Below are 23,527 nucleotides of genomic sequence, written 5' to 3'. Positions count from 1 at the left end.
CAATTTCTTGTCTGTGTATATGTAGGGAGTGCACACATTAAACGTGTATGTGTTTGAGTACATGTGTGTGCAAGCTCCCTTGTACACTCCTGGGTGGGAAGGGAGGTGTTTTCTTCAGTCACTCTTCACCTTACTCTTTGAGACAGAGTTTCTCCTTGAACCAAGAGCTCACTGACTCAACTAGACTGGCTAGGCAGTGAGCCCCAAGGGCTGCCATCCTCTGAAAGGCAGCTATGCTCACCACTGTAACATCAACACTGCACAGCCCCAATACTTTGTTTATCTGAGAGAGAAAGACAATGGGTGCAGACTCATGCACCACTTTATGCCAACTGGCTTACGTGTGCACTGGGCAATCAAACCTGGGTCTTTAGGCTTCCCAGGCAAGCACATTAACAGCTAAACCATCACTCCAGCCTAGGGATTGCCACTCTGCCTCCACAGCACTGAGATCACAGGCACGTCACCATTCCTAGCATTTTACATGAAAACTGAGGATGTGAACACAGGTCCTCATGCTTAGGGGACAGCAGTTTACCAAATGAGCCTTCCCACAGGCTTTTCATTATGAGGCAGGATCTCCCTCCAACCCAGACTCACCTAGAAACACTTTAGCCACAGGCTGGTTTCAAACTCAAATGATGCACTTACCTCAGCCTCCCAAGTGCTAGGATTAATGAATGGTGTGCATCACAATACTTGGCTTTCTTTTTTATTCTTATTCTTTTTTGAGGTAAGGTCTCACTCTAGCCCAGGCTGACCTGGAATCCACTATGTAGTCTCAGGGTGGCCTTCAATTCACAGTGATCCTCCTACCTCTGCCTCCCAAGTGCTGGGATTAAAAGTGTGCACCACCATGCCCATCAAAAATGCATATTCATTCATTTATTTATTTCCAAGGAGAAAGACGGGGGGGGGGGGGAAATATACATGCCAGGGACTCCTGCTATAAATGAACTCCTGAAGCACACACCACTTTGTGGATCTGCCTTTACATGAGCACTGAGGAAGTGAATGCAGTCCATCAGGCTTTATAAGCACCTTAATCCTTGAGCTATCTCTCCAGCCCCCCAAAAGTATCTTTAAATTTTAATTTTTGGAGAAAGAGGTAGAGAGAGAGAGGGAGAGACAACGGGCACACCAAGACCTTTAGACACTACAAACAGACTCCAGATGCGTGGGCCCCATTGTGGCGCATGTATGACATTGTCTGTTTATGTCACTGTGCATCTGGCTATGTGTGACCTGGAGATTCAAGTATGCGTTCTTAGGCTTTGCAGGCAAGCGCCTTAACCTCTAAGCCATCTCTCCACCCAAAAAGTATCTTTTGTAAAAATATTTATTTATTTCAGAGAGAGACAGACAGAACTGGCACACCAGGGCCTCTAGCCACTTGAAATAAACTCCAGACACATATGCCACTTTGTGCATGTGCATTTAGTTTATGTGGGTACTGCAGAATTGAACCTGCATCCTTAAGCTTCCCAGGCAAACACCTTAACTGCTAAGACTTCCCAGCCCTTAAAGTTCCTGTTTTATCTCTCTCAAATAAATAAAAATTTTAAAAAGCTTATGTTTTATGAGTGTGATTGCACACCATTGATCCCAGCACTGAGAGGGTAGAGGTAGGAGAATCATTTTAAGTTCAAGGCCACCCTGAGACTACATAGAGAATTCCAGGTAGGTCTGGGTTAGAAAGAAACCCTACCTCGAAAAATGAAGGAAAAAAAAAGGGCTGGAAAGATGGCTTAGCGGTTAAAGCACTTGCCTGCAAAACCAAAGGACTTCGGTTCAATTCCCCAGTACCCATTTAAACCAGACAAGGTGGCACATGCATCTGGAGTTTTTCTGCAGTGGCTGGAAGCCCTGGCATGCCCATTCTCTCCCTCTCTTTCTCTCTGTCTGCTTCTTTCCCTCTCTCTCTCAAATTTTTAAAATTAAAAAAAAACAAAACAAAAAAACACATTAAAAGAAGCCCAGCCTTTAACCCCAGCACTCTGGAAACTGAGGAAGGAGGAATGTTGTAAGTTCAAGGCCACCCTGAGACAACATAGTGAATTCCAGGTCATCCTGGGTTAGAGTGAGTCTCTATCTCAAAAATAAAATATATAAAAAATGTTCCAAGGGACTGAGGATATAGCTCAACTGAAGAGTTCTTGTCAAGCACACACAAAACCCTGTGCTGGATCTACAACAGTAAACAGGAAACACAGACAGAAGAATCAGGAGTTCAAGATCATCCTCAATTAAATAGTAAGTTTGAGGTAGCCTGGATCATATCAGACTCTGCCTCTGAGAAATAAAAAATTCAAAAAGGATTTTCACTGAATTTGTATCAGACAAAAAGGAGTACTTCCTTTTTTAGTTTTCCAAGGTAGGGTCTCACTCTAGCCCAGGTTGATCTGGAATTCACCATGTAGTCTCTGGGTGGCATTAAACTCATGGAGTTCCTCCCAACCTCCGTGCTGGAATAAAAGACGTGCATCACAACACTCAGCAAAGAAAAGAGTACCTCTTGAAGTTCGTTCACAGGGACTGAAGGCTCTGGCATGCCCTTTCTCTTTCTCTCTCTCTCTCTCAAAAATAAAAATAAAAAAAATATTTGCTTTTATTCCTGCTGTTCAAGCTTCAATTCCCCAGTACTCACATAAAGCCAGATACATAAAGGAATGCATGCATTTGGTGTTCATATGCAATGGGAAGAGGGCCTGGCATGCCCATTCTCTCTCTCTCTTTCCCTCTCTCTCAACTAAAAAGAAATATTAAGTAAAAAAGAACTTGGGGCTGGAGAGATGGCTTAGCGGTTGGCATTTGTCTGTGAAGCCTAAGAATGCATGTTCAAAACTCCAGGTCCCACCATGGGATATATTTTATAATCATGGAAAATGTTAATAAAAATTAAAAAAAAACAAAAAACAAAAAAACTCCAGGTCCCATGTAGCCAGACGCAAGTGTTTAATATCACACATGTACACAAAAGAGCGTAGAGTTCGTTCACAGCAGCTGAAAGACCATGGTGTGCCCATTCCCTCTCTTTGTCTCTCTCTCAAAAATAATAAACAGTGGCTAGGGAAATGGCTTAGCAGTTAAGGTATTTGGCCATGAAGCCAAAGGACCCTGGGTTTGCTCCCCCAGGACCCATGTAAGCCAGATGCACAAGGGGGCATATTCGTCTGGAGTTCATTTGCAGTGGCTGCTTTCCTTAGAGTGCCCATTCTCTCTGTGTTATCTTCTTCCTCTCTCTCTCAAATAAATAAATAAAACAAAATAAGGTATTTACCATTCTTTTAATTTTTATTTATTTATTTGAGAACGACAGAGAGAGAAAGACAGATAGAGGGAGAGAGAGAGAATGGGCGTGCCAGGGCTTCCAGCCTCTGCAAACGAACTCCAGACGCATGCGCCCCCTTGTGCATCTGGCTAATGTGGGCCTGGGGAACCGAGCCTCGAACCAGGGTCCTTAGGCTTCACAGGCAAGCGCTTAACCGCTAAGCCATCTCTCCAGCCCAAAATAAAGTATTTAAAGATAATAATAAAGACAAAGAAAACAAAATAATAATAATAAATAGGCTAGAGGGAGACCCACTTCAAAAAAAACAACAAAAAATTGTGTGTGCGTGTGTGTAATAAAAGAGTTTGTTTTAAATATCTTGGACTTAGTTACAGGACTAGTTATCAATCCCTAGTAAAAGTATACACTGACTTCTAAAAGTTTCTCAAAGAATGGACATATTTCCACAATTCCAGCATTTCTGCTTCAGTTTGAGTGGCAAGTGCTCTTTCTTAATCCATAAAACCATTTCCCCAGTCCAAATTTAGTTGTTTAAGGAGATCAGAAAGGTTAAGCTCAGGGTGATGGTACATGCTTTTAATCCCTGCAGTCAGAGGCAGAGTTAGGAGAATCACAGTGAGTTTGAAGGCAGTCTGAGACTACATAGTGAATTCCAGGTCATTCTGGGGTAGAATGAGAACTGACCTTGAAAAATACACACACAGAGAAAAGAAAGGTTAAACTCCTTTCTGTACTAGTCTCTTGTTCACCAAAGACTTCTAGTACAAACACAATCCATTCAGCAACAAATACTGGCTTAAAGTCAAATTAGTTCATGCACAGGCTTTCAGATTAGCAAGAGGAATGCCAGGCTAAGTGGCAAAGTGCTTGCATGTACAAGGACCTTGGTTTGATCCCCAGCACTGGAAAAATAAAGCTAGAATCAACATTCATAAACTAGATAACCTTGAGTGGTTTGGTTAAAATTTCTCTAGAGGGCTGAGAGATGGCTCAGAGGTTAAGGGACTTGCCTTCAGAGCATAGCGACCAGAGACTGATTCCCCAGTACCCAAGTAAGGCCAGATGCACAAAGTGGCAAATACATCTGGAGTTTGTTTGTAGTGGATGTAGGTCCTGGTGCACCCATCCTCTCTCTTCCTTCTATCTCCCTCTGTTTATAAATAAATAAATAAATATGTATTAAGGGCTGAACAGATGGCTTAGCAGTTAAGCACTTGCCTACAGAGCCTATGGACCCAGGTTCAGTTCCCCAGTACTCAGGTAAGCCAGATGCACAAAGTGACAAATGCATCTGGATGGAGTTCTTTTACAGTTACTAGAGGCCCTGGTGAACCTGTTCTGCCTCTCCTAAATAAATATTTTTATAAATCAACTGATTCAATATTTTTAATAAACTTTTTTGTTCATTTTTATTTATTTATTTGAGAGTGACAGACCGACAAAGAGGCAGAAAGAGAAAGAGAGAAAATGGGCGCACCAGGGCTTCTAGCCACTGCAAACAAACTCCAGAGGCATGTGCCCTCTTGCGCATCTGGCTCATGTGGGTCCTGGGAAATTCAACCACTAACTGAGGTCTTTAAGCTTCACAGGCAAGCGCTTAACCACTAAACCAGCTCTCCAGTCTCAATCCAGTATTTTTTTTTTCTTTTTTTGGTTTTTCGAGGTAGGGTCTCACTCTAGCCCAGGCTATTCTGGAATTCACTAGGTAGTCTCAGGGTGGCCTCGAACTCACGGTGATCCTCCTACCTCTGCCTCCCAAGTGTTGGGATTAAAGGCATGCACCACTATGCCCGGCTCAATCCAGTATTTTTAAAGGGCTGTTAAAAAAAAAAAAATTCTCTACAAAGAACTCAAAAAGTTAAAACAAAACAAAACAAAACAAAAAAGAACTCAAAAAGTTAAACAATAAGGAATAAAACAAGCCAATCAAAAAATGGACTATGGAGCTAAATAGAGAGTTCTCAAAGGAAGAAATACGAATGGCATATAAGCATCTAAAAAAATGTTCCACGTCACTAGCCATCAGGGAAATGCAGATTAAAACTACATTGAGATACCATCTCACTCCTGTCAGATTGGCCACCATCATGAAAACAAATGATCATAAATGTTGGCGGGGATGTGGAAAAAAAGGAACCCTCCTACACTGCTGGTGGGAATGCAATCTGATCCAGCCATTGTGAAAATCAGTGTGGAGGTTCCTAAAACAGCTAAAGATTGATCTACCATATGACCTAGCTATAGCACTCCTAGGCATATATCCAAAGGACTCATCTCATTTCCTTAGAAATACATGCTCAACCATGTTTATTGCTGCTCAATTTATAATAGCTGGGAAATGGAACCAGCCTAAATGTCCCTCAACTGATGAGTGGATAATGAAGATGTGGCACATTTATACAATGGAGTTCTACTCAGCGGTAAAGAAAAATGAAGTTATGAAATTTGCAGAAAAATGGATGGACCTGGAAAGGATTATACTAAGAGAGGTAACCCAGGCCCAGAAAGCCAAGCGCCACATGTTCTCTCTCATATGTGGATACTAGCTACAGATGATTGGGCTTCTGCGTGAGAATGAAAATATTTAGTAGCAGAGGCCAGTAAGGTAAAAAGGAGACATAAAGGGAAGAGAAAGGAAGGGAGGAGAGTACTTAATAGGTTGATATTGTATATATGTAAGTACAATGATTGTGATGGGGAGGTAATATGATGGAGAATGGAATTTCAAAGGGGAAAGTGTGGGGGTGGGGAGGGAGGGAATTACCATGGGATTTTTTTTGTAACCATGGAAAATGCTAATAAAAATAAAAAAAAATATTCTCTACAGAGATAGGGCATGGTGGCGCATGCCTCAATCCCAGCACTTGAAAGGCAGAGGTAGGAGGATCGCTGTGAGTTTAAGGCCAGCCTAAGACTTCAGAGTGAGCTCCAGATCAGTGTGGGCTGAGAGACCCTATCTTGAAAAAAGAATTTTTCCCTAGATATTGGTTACTTCAACTATAAAATGAAGAAATAGGGACTGAGGATATTGGGACAAACCTCAGCAACCCCAACCCCTCAAAAAAGGAAAGGGGAGAGAAATATCCCAAACCCATACCATGTGACTCCATAGGATTGTTATAATTAAGTAAATCACATTATGTAATAAATGCACTAAAACTACTATCAATTAATTGTTAACACTTTGAATTACTATTTTTATTATGACCTTTCATTTACCACATGTTATTGTTTGGGTTTTTTTGTTTTGTTTTTACAAGGTAGAGTCTCACTTTAGCCCAGGCTGACATGGAATTCACTGTGTAGTCTCAGGGTGGCCTAGAACTCACAATGATCCTTCTACTACCTTGCCTCCTGAGTGCTGGGATTAAAGACATGCACCACCATGCCCGGCTTGTTTGGATTTATTTATTTATTTACAAGGGTGAGGGGGAAAAAGAGAGAGAGAGAGGATGAGCATGCCAGGGCCTCTGGCCACTGCAAAAAAACTCCAGATTCATGAGTCACTTTGTGCATTTGTGTGGATACCGAGGAAATTAAACCTGGGTCAATTTTAACCAAACCACAAGGTTATCTAGTTCATAAATGTTGATTCTTTGCAAGCAAGAATCTTAACGACTGACCTCTCTCTCCAGCCTTATTAAAAAATACGTATTTTATTTATTTGACAGAAAGAGGCAGAGACAGATAGATCACGCATACATGCCAGGCTTCTAGCTACTGTAAATGAACTCCAGATGCATGTGCCACCTTGTGCATCTGGCCTATGTGGGTGTTGGGGAATTGAATCTGAGATAGCAGGCACGCAAAGCAAGCATCTTTAACCACTGAACCAGCTTGTCAGACCTTCCTGTTGTTGTTTTTATATTTTCTTTTTCTTTTGAGAAACATGGTCTCATTCTGTAGCCCAGATGGTCTGGAACTTACTATATAGCTAACACTGACCTCAAGTTTATGGCAGTCCTCATACCTCAGGTTCCTGAATACTGACATTACAACATTACAGGCATGAGCCACCATAGTTATTATTGTGAGTTATGAACCCTGAATATTGGAATGAGAAAAGTCAGAGGTAATGAAAGATGCAATGGGAAAAAGAAAAAATAAGTTGAGGCTAAGGAAAAAAAAAAAAAAACAAGCTTGCAGGGCATGGTGGTACACACCTTTGATGCCAACACCTGGGAGGCAGAAGCAGGAGGATCGCCATGATTGAATGAGGCTACCCTGAGACTACATAGTGAATTCTAGGTCAGCCTGGGCTAGAGTGAGACCCTACCTCAAAAAACCAAAAGACAAAAAAAAAAAAAAAAAAAAGAGAGAGAGAGAGCTCAAACTAAGACTGTGGAAATGCTACGTCAGTGTTAAGTGTTAAGACAGCATTGTTTATGAATGATTTGCAAGACATCCAGTCTTCCTAGAGGAAGACCAAGCACAACCACTAAACAAAGTGTACAATGGTTATGGGAAAGACGCGCTGGCTGGCTGCTAGTTACTGCGAGGAGCTCATGCTTCTTCAGCACAGACACGCGTCAGATCTACCTCTCTTACGGCTGACCCCACAGCACAGAAAGTTGAAACCTAATGAGGAAAAACAGAAAGTTATCGCTTAGTTCTGATGTTCTATATAAAGCAGAGTACATACACTAAGCACATACACACGCAGACACAAATATGCTGGTCAGTCTCTAGCACCACACTACACTGATTTTCATTCTGGCTAAGTGGGCCCCACCCCAAAAGACAGAACGAGCACCTCTAGCACAAAGTTACAAGAGTCTCAACACTTAAGATGACACACCATTTCACTCTCCACTGAATTCCAGAAAATTGGCAGGATTTTTCAGATGTAGTGCTCTTCTGAATACAGAGTCCTTTACAAAGAAATGCTTACTGTAGCATGGAATTTAAGTACAAGTGCATAGGTACTATAACTGGAAAGAGCCTATTAAGAGACTGGATTGGTGTGATCAGTCACAGGTAGTATTATGTTCATTTTTTATTTATTTATTTGAGAGTGACAGAGAGAGAGAGAAAGAGACAGAGACAGAGAGATTGAGAACGGGCACGCCAGGGCCTCCAGCCACTGCAAACGAACTCCAGATGCGTGCGCCCCCTTGTGCATCTGGCTAACGTGGGTCCTGGGGAACCGAGCCTCGAACCAGGGTCTTTAGGCTTCACAGGCAAGCGCTTAACCACTAAGCCATCTCTCCAGCCCAATCACAGGTAGTTTTAAATGGAATACTCTATAACCACCTTTTATTTGTTTGTTTTTTGAGGTAGGGTCCTACTCTAGCCCAGGCTGACCTGGAACTAACAGTGACCCTACTACTTCTGCCCCGCGTGCTGGAATTAAAGATGTGTTCAACCATGCCCATCTAAAACCACCATTTTTTACAACATAATCATTTTTATTTATAGTAGTGGAAGCATGGGTTTTTAAAAAGGGACAGTTGAGGGCTGGAAAGGTGTTTGCCTGCAAAGCCAAATGACCTTGGTTGGATTCCCCAGGACCCACATAAGCCAGATGCCAAGTGGGCGTATGTGTCTGGAGTTCGTTTGCAGTGGCTGGAGGCCCTGGCGTGCCCATTCTCTCTTCCTTTCTCTCTCAAATAAATACATAAAAATAAAGTTAAAAAAAAAAAGGGACAAGCCAGGCATGGTGGCACACGCCTTTAATCCCAGCACTCAGGAGGCAAAGGTAGGAGGATCACTGTGCATTCGAGGATACCGAGACTACTACATAGTTAATTCCAGGTCAGCCTGAGCCAGAGTGAGACCCTACCTCAAAAAAACAAAAAAAGAGAGAGAAAAAAAAAAGGACAGTTGAAATCAGGAGGCAGAGTTAGGAAGATCACAGTGAGTTCAAGGCCACCCTGAGCTAGAGTGAAACCATACCTTGAAAAAAAAAAAAATTTAAAAAAGTGACAGTTGATTGGGAAGCAGAGGTAGGTGGATGGCTGAGTTCAAAGTCACCCTGAGACTACATAGTGAATTTCAGGTCAGCCTGAGCTAGAGTGAGAACCTACCTCAAAAAAAAAAAAAAAGTGCCAGTTGAGGGCAGGAAAGATTTATTAGCAGTTAAGGCTTTTGCCTGTGAAGCCTAAGAATGCATGTACAAGGCGGCACATGTGTCTGGAGTTTGTTGTGGCTAGAGGCCCGGGCATTCCCATTCACTTGCTCTCTCAAATAAATATAATTTAAAAAACAACAAGCTGGGCTTGATGGCACATTCCTTTAATCCCAGCACTTAAGAGGCAGAAGTAGACTACATAGTGAATTCCAGGTCAGCCTGGCCTAAAGAGAGACCCTACATTGAAAAAAAAAAAGTTGACAGTTGGGGCTGGAGAGACCGCTCAGCAATTAAAGGTGCTTGCTTGCCTACACTGGTCATGGTAGTGCATACCTTTAAGCTTAGTACTATGAAGGTAAAGATAAGAGGATTGTTGTGAGTTCAAGGCCACCCTGAGACTACATAGTGAATTTCAGGTCAGCTTAGGCTAGAGTGACACCCTACCTCAAAAAGAAAAAAAAAAAAAAAAGCACTGCATAGCCTATAGTATCACTTTCGAAAATATTTTGGAGGGGGCCAGAGAGATGGTTTAGCGGTTAAGCGCTTGCCTGTGAAGCCCAAGGACCTCAGTTTGAGGCCCAATTCCCCACGCCCCACGTTAGGCAGATGCACAAGGGGGCGCACACATCTGGAGTTCGTTTGCAGTAGCTGGAAGCCCTGGCGTGCCCACTCTCCTCTCTCTCTCCCTGTCACACTCAAATAAATAAATAAATAAATAAATAAATAAAAACAAAATTTAAAAAAATATGTATTTTGGAGGGCTGGAGAGATGGCTTAGTGGTAAAGGTACTTGCCTGCAAAGCCAAAGGACCTTGGTTCGATTCCCCAGGACCCATGTAAAGTCAGATGCACAAGGCACCTGCATCTGGATTTGCAGAGTATCTAGAAGCCCTGGCGTGCCCTTTCTCTCTCTCTCCCTCTCATGTACTGGGGGTTACAAGTGTGTACCACTACGCCTGGCTACAGAAAACTTTTGATCAACTCAGTACCAGTCTCTAGGTACTGTTTCGTTTTGGTAGTTGGCTCCACCCTGTCTTTTGTTTGTGGAGAGAAAGATACTGGACAGGCTAGTTTCTAGTCACTTGGCAAAACACAAACACTACTGTGAGCATAAATGTGCTTGGTACTCCTATACAACTGAAAACCAAAATTCACAATTGAGAAGAATTCAAAAAGTTTAGGCAGGCATGGTGGCACATGCCTTTAATCCCAGCACTCAGAAGGCAGAGGTGGGAGGATCACTGTGCATTGGAAGCCAGCCTAGCACAAGTTAGCCCATACTAGAGTGAGACCCTACCTTAAAAAAAAAAATAAAAAAAATTTTTTAAAGGAAAATAAAAATAACACTGAGAAATGGGAAAATTTCAAATGTTGAATAAGCTAGCCATAAACAAGGAGATAATTCACCATTGGTGCTGCAGCCCTTTGATCCCCACACTCAAGAGGCAGAGGTAGAAGGATCATCTTGAGTGTGAGTTCAAGGCCACCCTGAGATTACATGGTGAACTTGTTAGCATGGGCTACAGCCAGACCCTGCCTCAAAAAAACAAAACAAAACCGGGCATGGTGGCGCACGCCTTTAATCCCAGCACTTGGGAGGCAGAGGAAGGAGGATTGTCGTGAGTTCGAGGCCACCCTGAGACTCCATAGTGAATTCCAGGTCAGCCTGGGCTAGAGTGAGACCCTACCTCGAAAAAACAAAAACAAAAAAAAAAAAAAGAGGAGATAGTTCAAACTATATTTTCAGACAGTATATAACTCTAAAAATGAGTTGGGTCTCCTGCACTCCCAGAATGTGAAACAAAATAGAGTTCACCTTGACAGCAGAGCCTCGCCCAGCACTTTCATAGCAGAAGAATTTCCTTGGGAGATGAAATGACATCATTCACCAGATGAGAAACTAGGAGGCAGAGCGTGACTGACTTCAATGCTGGCAGCACACACATAATTTAAGGACGCTAGAGGCTAGCCGGATGTGCATTCCTCAGACACCAGTTTTGTCTGAACAAGTCATAGAGAAGGAATCCTAGAGACTCAATTTAATGACCTATCAATACTAGTACAGAAATGTTTCAAAAAGCAAAAACGTTAATGCACGTCAGGCATGGTGGTGCATGCCTTTAATGCCAACACATGGGAGACAGAGACAGGAGGATCATCCTGAGTTCCAGGCCAGCCTGAGACTACAGAATGAATCCAAGGTCAACCTGGGCCAGAGCATACCATACCTTAAGGAAAAAAAAAAAGCCAGGCATGGTGGCACACACCCTTAATCCCGGCAGGTAGGAGGATCGCTGTTGAGTTCGAGGCCATCCTGAGACTACAGAGTGAATTCCAGGTCAGCCTGGGCTAGAATGAAACCCTACCTCAAAAAGCCAAATATAAAAACTAAAGTAACAGGAGCTGGAGCAATGGCTTAGCAATTAAAATGCTTGTCTGCAAAGCCAAAGGACCCAGGTTCCATTCTCCAGGACCCACGTAAGCCAAGATGCACAAGGTGGCACATGCGGCTGAAGTTCGTTTGCAGCAGCTGAAGGCCCTGGTGCGTACATTTTCTATCTGCCTCTTTCCCTCCCCTTCCCTCCCCTCTCTCTCTAGTAAAATAAAACAAAAAATATATTTTTTAAAAGCCAGGCATGGTAGAACACGCCTTTAATCCCAGCACTAAGGAGGCAAAGGTAGTAGGACCACTGTGAGCTTGAGGCCAACCTGAGTCTACACAGTGAATTCCAGGTCAGCCAGGGCTAGAATGACACTCTACCTCAAAAAAAGAAAAAAGAGCAAAACCAAAAGCTAATCTTTTTTTTTTTTTTTTTTAATTTATTTGAGAGCAACAGACAGAGGGAGAAAGAGGGAGAGAGAGAATGGGTGCGCCAGGGCTTCCAGCCACTGCAAACGAACTCCAGACGCATGTGCCCCCTTGTGCATCTGCCAAAAGCTAATCTTATACAACAAAATAAGAACCAAAATCAAGTCAGCTATTTGCTGAACTATCCAAATCAATCTTCTTTGGGTCCTAGTTAATTTGGAATACTGAAAACCATTCTAACTATACCCCTAAAGGTGGGAGGCACAAGATGTTCTCCAAGTGAAAATATTCTGAAATGTCACCATGCCTACTGAAAAATATTGCGGACCAAACTGTTTTGAGTGAAAATGTTTAAAAAAATGTACTGCTGTGGCACAGTGGCTCATACCAATAACCTAAGCACTCCAGGGATTAAGCTGGAGGGATCTTGAGTTCACAGCCAGTCATGCTACCCAGGAAGCAACCTGTCTCAAGATGTCAAGTAAGCTGGGCATGGTGGTACACTTGCGACGCAAAGGTAGGAAGATTGCTGCGAGTTGGAGGCCAGCCTGGAACTACAGGGTGCTTGAGTTCAGATTCCCAGACCTGATATAAAAGCCAAAAGCTAGCCGGCTGCCTGCTGTAATTTCAATGTGCTGGCAGTCAGGAGAGAGCCAGGACACCCAATTTCCTACAAGCTTAGGAATGGAGCAGTAAACAAGGAAAGATGCTGAAGGAACATGAGGGAAGGTGAGGACCACCTTAAAACAAACCTGAATACACACACACACACACACACACACACACACACACGTTTTTTTCAAAAAGTTAAACATAAGATGCCAACTTACAAATAAAACAAATGGCTAGGTGGGTGGGGCAGGGACAATCCTTAGTTCAAGGCTTGCCTTGGCTATGAAATGAGGGTTTGTTTTTTTTTTTTAATATATTTTATTTATTTACTTAGTTAAGGTGGGGAACAGATAGAGAATCAGTGTGCCAGGGCCTCTAGCCCCTGCAAAGTAACTCCAGCATGTGCCACCTTGTACATCTGGCATGAGACCCTACCTGTAAAACGAACACACCTTTAATCCCACTACTCGGGAGGCAGAGATAGGAGGATTACCGTGAATTTGAGGCCAGCCTGAGACTACATAGTAGATTCCAGGTCAGCCTGAACTAGACCCTACCTCGAAAAAAAAGCAGAGCAGGGCATGGTGGTGCACACCTTCAATCCCAGCATTCAGGAGGATAACCCTGAGTTCAAATTTGGCCACTGAGATCAAATTCCAGGTCAGCCTGGGCTAAAAGGAGACCCTACCTATAAAGACAAAAGACCCCCCCCCCCAAAAAAAAAAAAGTTAAGATCTTATCTACTTGGGCTCAATTACAGAAATAAGACTATTTGCTAAATAACAATAAACAAACAACACATAAACTCTAAGACCCTGCTTCCTAATTTTAAAAATGAGGAGATTAGGGCTAGGGAAATGGCTTAGTGGTTAAGGCATTTGCCTGCAAAGCCTAAGGACTGTAGTTCACTTCCCCAGGACACACGTAAGCCAGATGCACAGGGGGCACATGCATCTGAAATTCATTTGCAGTGGCTAGAGGCGTGCCCATTCTCTCTATCTGCCTCTGCCTCTCTCTCTCTCATAAATAAAATATTTTAAAAATATTTTAAATGAAGAGATTAAAGTAATTGTTTTTAGTGTCTAGTGAACTTTTGCCTTCAGTGCCACAAAGGTAAATTTTACAGTTCTTGGGCTGGAGAGATGGCTTAGGGGTTAAGCCCTTGCCTATGAAGCCTAAGGACGCCGGTTCAAGGCTCGACTCCCCAGAACCCACGTTAGCCAGACGCACGGGGGCTCACGAGTTCGTTTGCAGTGGCTGGAAGCCCTGGCGTGCCCATTCTCTATCTGTCTCTCTGCCTCTTTCTCTGTCTGTCACTCTCAAATCAATCAATAAATTAATTAAAAAATTTACAGTTCTCAGGCCTCAAATATGTATCTAACTATGCTTCTAAGTATGAAAAAAAAAATCCCACCTCTCTTGGTGGGCTCCTGAACTTCAAGGTTCTGGTAAGCTTCCTTTGGTTGCCAAGGCGAGAGGAGACACCCCTTTACTCCCACATGGGCTCTATAGCCCACCTCCTGCCCTCCACATGGCAAGAGCTCTCTGTACTTTCTTCTCTTTCCTTCTCTTCATCTAATAAAGTCTCTATACACCTTAAAAAAATAAATCAATCAGCCGGGCATAGTGGCACACGACTTTAATCCCAGCACTGGGGAGGCAGAGGTAGGAGGATCACCATGAGTTCAAGGCCCTGAGACTACACAGTGAACTCCAGGTCAACCTGGGCCACAGTGAGACCCTAACTCGAAAAGCCAAAAAAAAGTAATAATAATAAAAGTCCTGCTTAAAAGACTAGGCAGGGTCTCCTGAGTAAGCTAGCAGTGGTCAAGAAGCATTTAAAAATTTGGCACATTTCTACTCTCAAATTCTATGTCCAAATTTGGGGTCTTTTTTATTTGTATTTTTTTCTTTGTTTCTTCAAGATAGAGTCTCATTCTAGCCCAAAACTCACTTTTTAATCCCAAACTGGCCTTGAACTCATAGTGATCCTCCTACCTCTGCCTCCACAGTGCTTGAACTGAAGGTGTGCACCACCATACACCTAGCTTGCCTTTTGATTTTTGAGATAGGGTCTCATGTAGCTCAGGGTGACCTCCTTAAGGCCTTTGAACTTATGACCCTCCTTCATTGGCCTGCCCAGTACTGGGATTACAGGCATTTGTCACCATGCCCGGTTTATGTAGTACTAGGGGTTAAACCCAGGCAGGGGAAATAACCCAGTGAGTAAAGTGTGCTTGCCTCACAAACCTAAGGACTTGAATTTGAACACCAGGAACTCACAAAATATATATATATTTTTTGGTTTTTCGAGGTAGGGTTCACAAAATATTTTTAAAACAAATCTGAGACTACATAGTGAATTCCACCTTGAAAAACCAAAAAAGAAAAGAAAAAAGAAAAAGGCTGAAGCAATGGCTTAGCAGTTAAAGTGCTTGCCTGCAAAGCCAAAGGACCTCAGTTCGATTCCCCAGGACCCACATAAGCCAGATATACACAAGGGGGCGCATGCATCTGGACTTCATTTGCAGTGGCTGGAGGCACTGGCACGCCCATACATTCATTCATATTCTCTCTTTCTCTCTCAAATAAATAAATAAAAATAAAAATATGTGGGCTGGAGAGCTTAGCAGTTAAGCACTTGCCTGTGAAGCTTAACGACCCTGATTCAAGGCTCGATTCCCCAGGACCCACATTAGCCAGATGCACAAGGGAGCGCTCGCATCTGGAGTTCCTTTGCAGTGGCTGAAAACCCTGGCACACCCATTTTCTCTCTTCCTCCCTCCCTCTCTCCCTCCACCCCCCTCCTCTCTCTCTGCCTGTCTGTTGCTCTCAAATAAATAATTAAAAAAATAAAAATATGTTTTTTAAAAATCCAAAAAACGGGCTGGAGAGATGGCTTAGCGGTTAAGCGCTTGCCTGTGAAGCCTAAGGACCCCGATTTGAGGCTCGGTTCCCCAGGTCCCACGTTAGCCAGATGCACAAGGGGGCGCACGCATCTGGAGTTCGTTTGCAGAGGCTGGAGGCCCTGGCGTGCCCATTCTCTCTCTCTCCCTCTCCCTGTCTTTCTCTCTGTGTCTGTCGCTCTCAAATAAATTAAGAAAAAAAAAATACTGGGCTGGAGAGATGGCTTAGCGCTTAAGCGCTTGCCTGTGAAGCCTACAGACCACGATTCGAGGCTCGGTTCCCCAGGTCCCACGTTAGCCAGATGCACAAGGGGGCGCACGCGTCTGGAGTTCGTTTGCAGAGGCTGGAAGCCCTGGCGCGCCCATTCTCTCTCTCTCCCTCTATCTGTCTTTCTCTCTGTGTCTGTCGCTCTCAAATAAATAAATTAAAAAAAAAAAATCCAAAAAACTTGTGATACCAATTCTGCTGAGGCAGAGAGAAGGAACCCTGGGACTTGCTTTCTGGCCAGCAAATCCAGTCTAACTGGTAAATTCCAGACCTATGTAAGAGACCCTAGGTCACCTCCTCCAGCCCCACCAACTCTGCTGCCACCACTGTTCCTTTGGACAGTGCTTATTCTGGGCTAATTCTATTTTACTAATTCAGTATGCAAGACAAATATACTGAATTCCTTACAAAGGAAATGTCAACTAGCTCTGCAGCACAAGTCTTTTGTTTTGCTTTGTTTTGTTTGTTTTTCTAGGTAGGGTCTCACTCTATCCCAGGCTGATCTGGAACTTAAATTCTATAGTCTCAGACTGGCCTCAAACTCACAATGATTCTCCTACCTCTGCCTCTCCAGTGCCAGGATTAAAGGCCTGTGTCACCATGCCCTGCACAGGTAAGTCTCAAACTATCACTTCTTCCACCAGGGACTAAATAAATTTTTAAAAATGAATAAAAACTGTATGTGAATTCATGTCTGTGATCCTGGCACTAATTGTAAGGAAAAAGTTTAGGGGCTTTTATTTGTTTTTATGGAGACAGTAAATGGAAGGGAGAAGTAAGGAAGGGAAGTAAGCTGGGTTTTTTGTTTTCAAATATTTTATTTATTTATCTGAGACAAAGAGGCAAGAGAGAGAGAAAGGGCGCACCAGGGCCTCTAACCACTGCAAACTCCATGCGCTACCTTGTGCATCTGGCTTTATGTGTGTGCTGGGGAATCGAACCTGGGTGATCCTGCCTCTGTCTCCCAAGTCTAGAGCCACCACACCTGGCTCACTGTTTGTTGCTGTACAGGGTTGCAGGCTTTGAGTAATCCTGAGCAGACAGTTCAAGGTTGTGGGATTGTTTATAACTTCCAGACTTTTGTTTTTGTTTTTTTGATAGGGTCTTGCTTTAGGCAAGGCTGACAGGGAATTCATTATGTAGCCTTTTGTGTACTAGGATTAAAGGCTACCATATCTGGCCAGACAGATTTTGGTGTCTGTTTGCTGACTCCTTTACTGTTGGTTAACCCCTTCTCTAGTGAAGCTAAAACAGAAGGATGGAGAATCACAGCAAGTTTCCAAGGCCAATCTGGGCTTCAATCTCATGAAATCAAACCAATAAAAGGTTAAAATAACCACTCTATTTATTCAAACACAGCTCTAATTCTGGTGCTATCTTAGTAGCTCACACCACAGGCTATAGTTTTCACAATTTTATTAAAGAAAAACAGGCTAATAAAATATTTACTAGCTATTAGGTAGCATATATTTGACAAAGGTAGGAATCAGAAGTTACGTATCACAGGCTGTGGTGGTGTATACCTTTAATCCCAGCACTGGGGAGGCAGAGGTAGGTGTTTAAGGCCACCCTGAGACAAAATAATGAATTCCAGGCTAACCTGGCCTAAAGCAAGACCCTACCCCCAAAAACCAAAAATATAAAAACGTTTTTGTAAGTTATATATCAGGGCTGGAGAGATAGATGGCTTAGTGGTTAAGGTGCTTGCCCACAAAGCCAAAGAACCCGCATAGCAAGGTGGTGCATGCCTCCTGAGTGCTGGGCATGTGCCACCACGTCAGGCCAAAGAAAATTTTTTTAATTTAAAAAAAAGGACAAACTACAAATTAATAAAACACTGAATATGGGCTGGAGAGATGGGCTGGCAGTTAAGGCACTTGCCTGCAAAGACAAAGGCCCAGGTTCAATTCTCCAGGAACCACATAAGCCAGATGCACAAAGTGGTGCATGTATCTGGAGTTCGTTTGCAGGAGCTGAAGGCCCTGGTGCGCCCATTCTCATTCTCTCTCAAATAAATAATTTTTCTCTTTCAAATAAATAATTTTTTAAAGTGAATATATTAAAAAAAACGGAGGGATGGCTTAGCAGTTAAGGCATTTGCCTGCAAAGTCAAAGGACCCAGGTTCGATTCCCTAGAACCCATGTAAGCCAGATGTACAAGGTAGTGCATGTGTCTGGAGTTTGCTTGCAGTAGCTAAAGATCCTGGTGTACCCATTCTCTCTATTTGCCTCCCCCCCGACCACCAATAAATAAAATAAATTTTAAAAAGAAAAGAAAGCCAGGTGTGGTAGTGCAAGCCTTTAATCCCAACATTTAGGAGGCAGAGGTAGGAGGACTGCTGTCACTTCAAGGGCACCTTGACACTACATAGTAAATTTCAGGTCAGCCTGAGCTAGAGTGAGGCCCTACCTCCAACCCCCCCACCAAAAAAAGATAACTGGGTGTGGTGGCACACACCTTTAATACCAGCACTCAAGAGGCAGAGGTAGGAGGATTGCAGTGAGTTCAAGGCCACCCTGAGACTACACAGTGAGTTCCAGATCAGCCTGGACTAGTGGGAGACCCTACCTGGAAAGAAAAAACAAAAAAAAAAAACAAAAACCAAAAAAAAAAAACACTAAACAAAAGATAGGGAAATACACTGCCAGAACACTCACTGGACAGACAGTCACACTATCAATGGCAACTCATCAGGACTGATGTTCTTATGAAATGGTGCCACTGTCCAAATAATGAAAGAGAAAGTATAAATTTTCTTCATTCATCCAAAATGCTGGCCAGGCGTGGTGGCACACACCTTTAATCCCAGCACTCCGAAGGCAGAGGTAGGAAGGAGGATTGCCATGGGTTCAAGGCCACCCTGAGACTACATAGTGAATTCCAGATCAGCCTGGGCTACAATGAAACCCTACCTCGTGGTGCATGGAGATGGTTTAGTGGTTAAAGCACATGCCTGAGAAACCTAAGGACCCAGGTTTGATCCTCCAAGCCCCATGTATGCCAGATGCACACGGTGGCACCTGCATCTGGAGTTTATATGCAGTGGCTGGAGGCCCTGGTACACCCATCTGTGTGTCTCTCCCCCTCTGTCTCTAATAAATAAATAAATCTTAAAAAACAAAACAAAACAAAAAAAACACTGAAAGCCGGAAGCAAACCACATCAGCTTTTACTAACAGCCAGTGTAAGAAGATGATGAGGGCTGCTGTAAAATGCTGTTCATTACAATCACCTCCTCAAGATCCAGGCAAGGTAGCTACTCCAATGGAAAAAATGTTGAGCAACTTCTTCAAGCTTATGGTTTGCTCTAACCTCTGGTTTTCACTCTCCTTCAATATAAAAGACCAGCTCTAAATAGTAAAATAAGTTAGGTAAGGTGATACTGGAAACAACACTTTAAATAACCTCAATATAAATGTCAAGATTTTTTTGAGAGATTAAAGTGCTTGCTTGCAAAGCCTGACGGCCTGGGTTTGACTCTACAGTACCTACGTAAAGCCAGATGCATAAAGTGGCACATGTCTAGAGTTAGTTCGGAGGGGCAAGAGGCCCTTATACACCCCATCCCCCACCCCTTGCAAACAAATAATAATTAAAAAAACTAGGGCTGGAGAGAGAGCTTAGTGGTTAAGGTGCTTGCTTGTGAGGCCTAAGGACCTAGGATCAGTTTCCCAGAACCCAGGAAACCAGATGCACCAGAGGGCACATGCATCTGGAGTTCATTTGCAGTGGCTGGATGCCCTGGTATGCCCATTCTCATTCTTTCTCTCTAAAAAAATGCATAAATAAAGTTAAAATGTAATTTAAAAAAACTACTGTATTAAAAAAAACAACTGCCACTTTGGTGGAAAGATGGCTCCATGGGTAGTATCTTACACTCGAGCGTGAGGCCATGAGCTTGGAGCCCAGCCCATGTACAAGTGTGGCACAATGGTTGTAGTCCCAGTGCTGGGGAGATGAAGACTGAAGGACCACTACAGCTTGCTAGAGATTGCTGGGTAAATAGTCTAGAGAAATTGGTGAGCTCTAGGTTCAGTTCAAGTGAGACCCTGTCTCAAAAATAAGGTTGAGTGCAACTGTGAAGAACTTATGTCCGCCCTGGCCTCCATGTGTACTATGTATGTGTGTATGTGCACATACAGAAAAATAACTTTTAGCTGGGACGTGATGGCGCATGCATTTAATCCCAGCACTCAGGAGGCAGAGAGGTAGGATTGCCATGAGTTCAAGTCAAGGGCCACCCTGAGACTCCGTAGTGTGAATTCCAGGTCAGCCTGGGCTAGAGCAAGAACCTACCTCAAAAAGAAAAGGGGAAAAAAAAAAAAAGATTTACTACCACTTTTATCCTATTTCATCTTTAAAATTCAACATGAGTTATTATGGCTCTTTAGTACTTTTAGAGGAAAGGCAAAAATTACCTCCCCAACAAACTAAAAATAGATGTACATAAATAAAACTGCAGCTTAGCTGGATGTGGTGTGCATGCCTTTATCCCAGCACTCCGTTGGCAGAGATAGGTGAGGTGAGGCCAGCCTGAGGCTACAGAGCTAGTTCCAGGTCAGCCTGGGCTACAGTGAGACCCTGCCTGTGAGGGGGAGGGGAGGTGGTATCTGTGACTATGTCTGCCCTCATCTAAACTGAACGTTTAAAGTGGAACCCTCTATTTACCCAATTCAAAAATGTTAAGAACACAAACTCAAGAGAAAAAATTCAAAATCTCAAGTAAACCAACCATCATTTATTTGGTAGCTTCTGTTGCTCCCCAAGTAGAGGCAACCACAACAGTTACTGTGAAGCACCAGATATTTCAGACAGAAGCTCTAGAACAGTTTCTGACTCACCACCCCATACAGTTTTCCTCCTACACACAATCTGTTGCTTTTCTTTGTAAAACCTCCTTTAATCTTCATTAGTTCCTAGCTACTCTTGAGTCTCTATTCTCTGGCTCCACTCTCCAAGTTCCAATTTCCTGATACATCCTAGAACATTCCTCCAGTCCATTTCCTATTATGCAATATTCCCCCAAAGCACTGAAGAGTCACACATTTCCCCACCCTATCTTTCTCTGGGAGGCCTAAGTAACTCAGGCCTTACTGCAATTCCTTATCATTTCCCTGCTTGTTTTTTTGTTTTGTTTTGGTTTCTCCCGGCATAGTCTCAATCTAGCCCAGTCTGACTTGGAATGCCCTTCATGTTTTCAGGATACCTCCACCCCTTGAACATCCACCCTAACTTCCTATTCATGATGGGGGGGTGAAGGGTAATAGATCCCTGTAATCCCAGCACTAAGGTTCCCAATCCAGCAAAGGAAGATCTTAACTCGAAAAACAAAAACTTCCCATTCCTTCCCAAGGTTAGGCAGTGTAGACGTGAGAATCACCATAAAGAGTGTGTGTGTGTGTGTGTGTGTGTGTGTGTGAGAGAGAGAGAGAGAGAGAGACGGGGGGGGGGGGGGGGGGACTGCAAGAGTGGGAGGGGGAGTTGAAGCAAGATGGGATGACTCATTAGCATTGGAGGGGAGGCAGAGGAAAAAGACCACTCCAGTTAATCTTAATCCCAAGAAAACCCATGATTCTAGCTCCTCAGCAATCTAAAGTGTCTCATAATTTTTTGGTACTTTTTTACACTTATTTACGTATTTGAGAGGCAGAGAGGGAGACAGAGAATGAGCATAACAGGGCCTCCAGCCACTACAGACATCCAGAGAGATGCTCCACCTGATGCATCTGGGGAATTGAACCTCCGTCCTTAAACTTAAACTTCACAGGCAAGTGCCTTAACCACTAACACTCCAGGCCACTTTCCGGTAACTATTTAAACCCCATGACCTCCTCAACATTTTATTCCAAGTTAATTCTCGTTCAACTTGGGTCTCTATCTGCCTTTCTAAGTAGGTTCCACTCTACCTACCACACCTCCATTTGCCCTGTCATCAACGTTATCCTCTGTTGTTGTTATTATCACTATTATTACTACTAACTTTGCTCCACCGGGGGATTGAACCCAGACCTGAGGCAGACGAAGGAAGTGCTCCACCACTACAGCTGTTTCCCCCACCCCCAAACCTCGTATTGACTTGAGCTTCTCCACTCCTGTTCCCCAGTCTCCTTGCTTCCAACCTCCTCGTCCAAGTGCCCAAACGCGATCTCCTCTAAGACAGTCAACGTCTCCAAAACGCCTTGCCGGGGGAAGCCATCCTTCTCCCTCGAGTGCCACCTCCACCGGCCGGTTCCCAAACCCCTGCCATCTCCAAGTCCACCGCTGCCCCCCACCGCGTCCCCCTCGGACACCGCCAAGCTCGCAGGTGCCCGCTCCGCTCTTCCGCCCCCATCATCCCACCGCCCTCACCTAAGCTCACCTGACGTCGAGGTACCGGAAGGGAGCCCGGGATCCGGGGATGAAAACCCGGCCGCCGACGACCCGGAGGCGGCGGACGCCATCTTGGCAGCCCCCCTCCCCTTCCAGTCGGCTCGTCCCCTCCCGCCGAGTCGAACCTTCCCACGTCGTCTCCGGCGCGGAGCCCGCCGCGGCCTCGCGGGGCCACCTTCCCGCCCCCCCTGCGGGCGGGGGAGGGCAGCGGGGCGGAGCGTCCCCCCGGGCCCCGCGTGGGGCCGGACCCCGGGTCGGCTCGAGGCCGCGCCGTCGACCTGGCGCGGAGGGGGGCGGTGGACGCGCTCGCCGCGACGTGGAACCACAGCTCCGCCGCGCCGCCGGCTTTCCTCTTCCCGCCCGCCTCACACACAGCAAACAGGTTCCAACCGGCTGCCAGCAGCCCCCGCGGCCCGGCGTTAAACACACCGAAACGGGGGACCCTTCCCCCGGGCCCCCCCCCGCCCCCGCCCCGGGCTTCCCTAGCCACCGGCCTGTTTACGGTCCAAATCCACCCGCTCCCCTCGGGGCGGGCGGCCAGGGAAATCCCGGCACTGCGCCTGCGCCCCGCCTTCTTCGGGTTACGAGCCGCTCGGCCCAGACGAACCGAGCCAATCCGGGGGACGCGGCTGGGGGCCCACGTGACGCGGACCCGTCACGCCCAAACGCATGGAAGACCTGCGCGCTAGGTTCGGACCCGCCGTCCCTACGGTGGCTCGGCAGGTCCACGCGGGCTCGCATTCTGTGAAACGCGCTGAGTTTTGCCGGTGCTGAATTCAGGATGAGAGTGCCCGGGCTGAGCCCTCTCAAATAAAAATCACCGGTGGGAGACGTTTGACGGTACAGTTTTTTCTTTTTTAAGAAACGTCGCAAACTCGCACAAATTCTTTCCAGCCGGTTTCCTAGTTTTTCAGTACTTTTTTTTTTTTGAGGTAGTATCTCACTCTTGCTCAGGCTAAACTGGAACTCATTACGTAGACTCAGGGTTAGCCTCGAACTCGTGGTGATCCTCCTACCTCTGCCTCCTGAGTGCTCGGACTAAAGGCGTGCCCACCACACCCCGCTTTCAATACCTTATTTTTTTTTACTGTTTAGTTTAAGATGCGTTGTGGGCTGGAGAGATGGCTTAGTGGTTAAGATGCTTCCCTGTGAAGCCAAAGAACTCAGGTTCAGTTCCCCAGGACCCATGTACAGCCAGAT

General features: G+C 44.7%; 1 protein-coding gene across 3 annotated transcripts in view; it reads right to left on the bottom strand.

Annotated features, from left to right (window-relative positions):
• Pip5k1a (phosphatidylinositol-4-phosphate 5-kinase type 1 alpha) overlaps window positions 1–22,460 on the bottom strand; it is a 49,658-nt gene extending 27,198 nt beyond the window's left edge. For 2 of the 3 annotated variants that reach the window (XM_045137950.1, XM_045137952.1), the window contains exon 1: window positions 22,317–22,459. In XM_045137950.1, the coding sequence (XP_044993885.1) occupies window positions 22,317–22,398 (82 nt within the window). In that variant the 5' untranslated portion in view covers window positions 22,399–22,459. Of the gene's footprint in view, window positions 1–22,316 lie in introns of all 3 variants that reach the window. The other variant, XM_045137953.1, reaches the window with a different exon arrangement.
• Between the last annotated feature and the right edge of the window lie 1,067 nt (window positions 22,461–23,527).

This window comes from Jaculus jaculus, chromosome 19 (genome assembly GCF_020740685.1).
Source record: "Jaculus jaculus isolate mJacJac1 chromosome 19, mJacJac1.mat.Y.cur, whole genome shotgun sequence".
In the NCBI taxonomy this organism is placed as follows: Eukaryota; Metazoa; Chordata; class Mammalia; order Rodentia; family Dipodidae; genus Jaculus; species Jaculus jaculus.
Note: the sequence above shows the minus strand (reverse complement) of the source record. Positions and strands in the feature narration are given on the sequence as shown.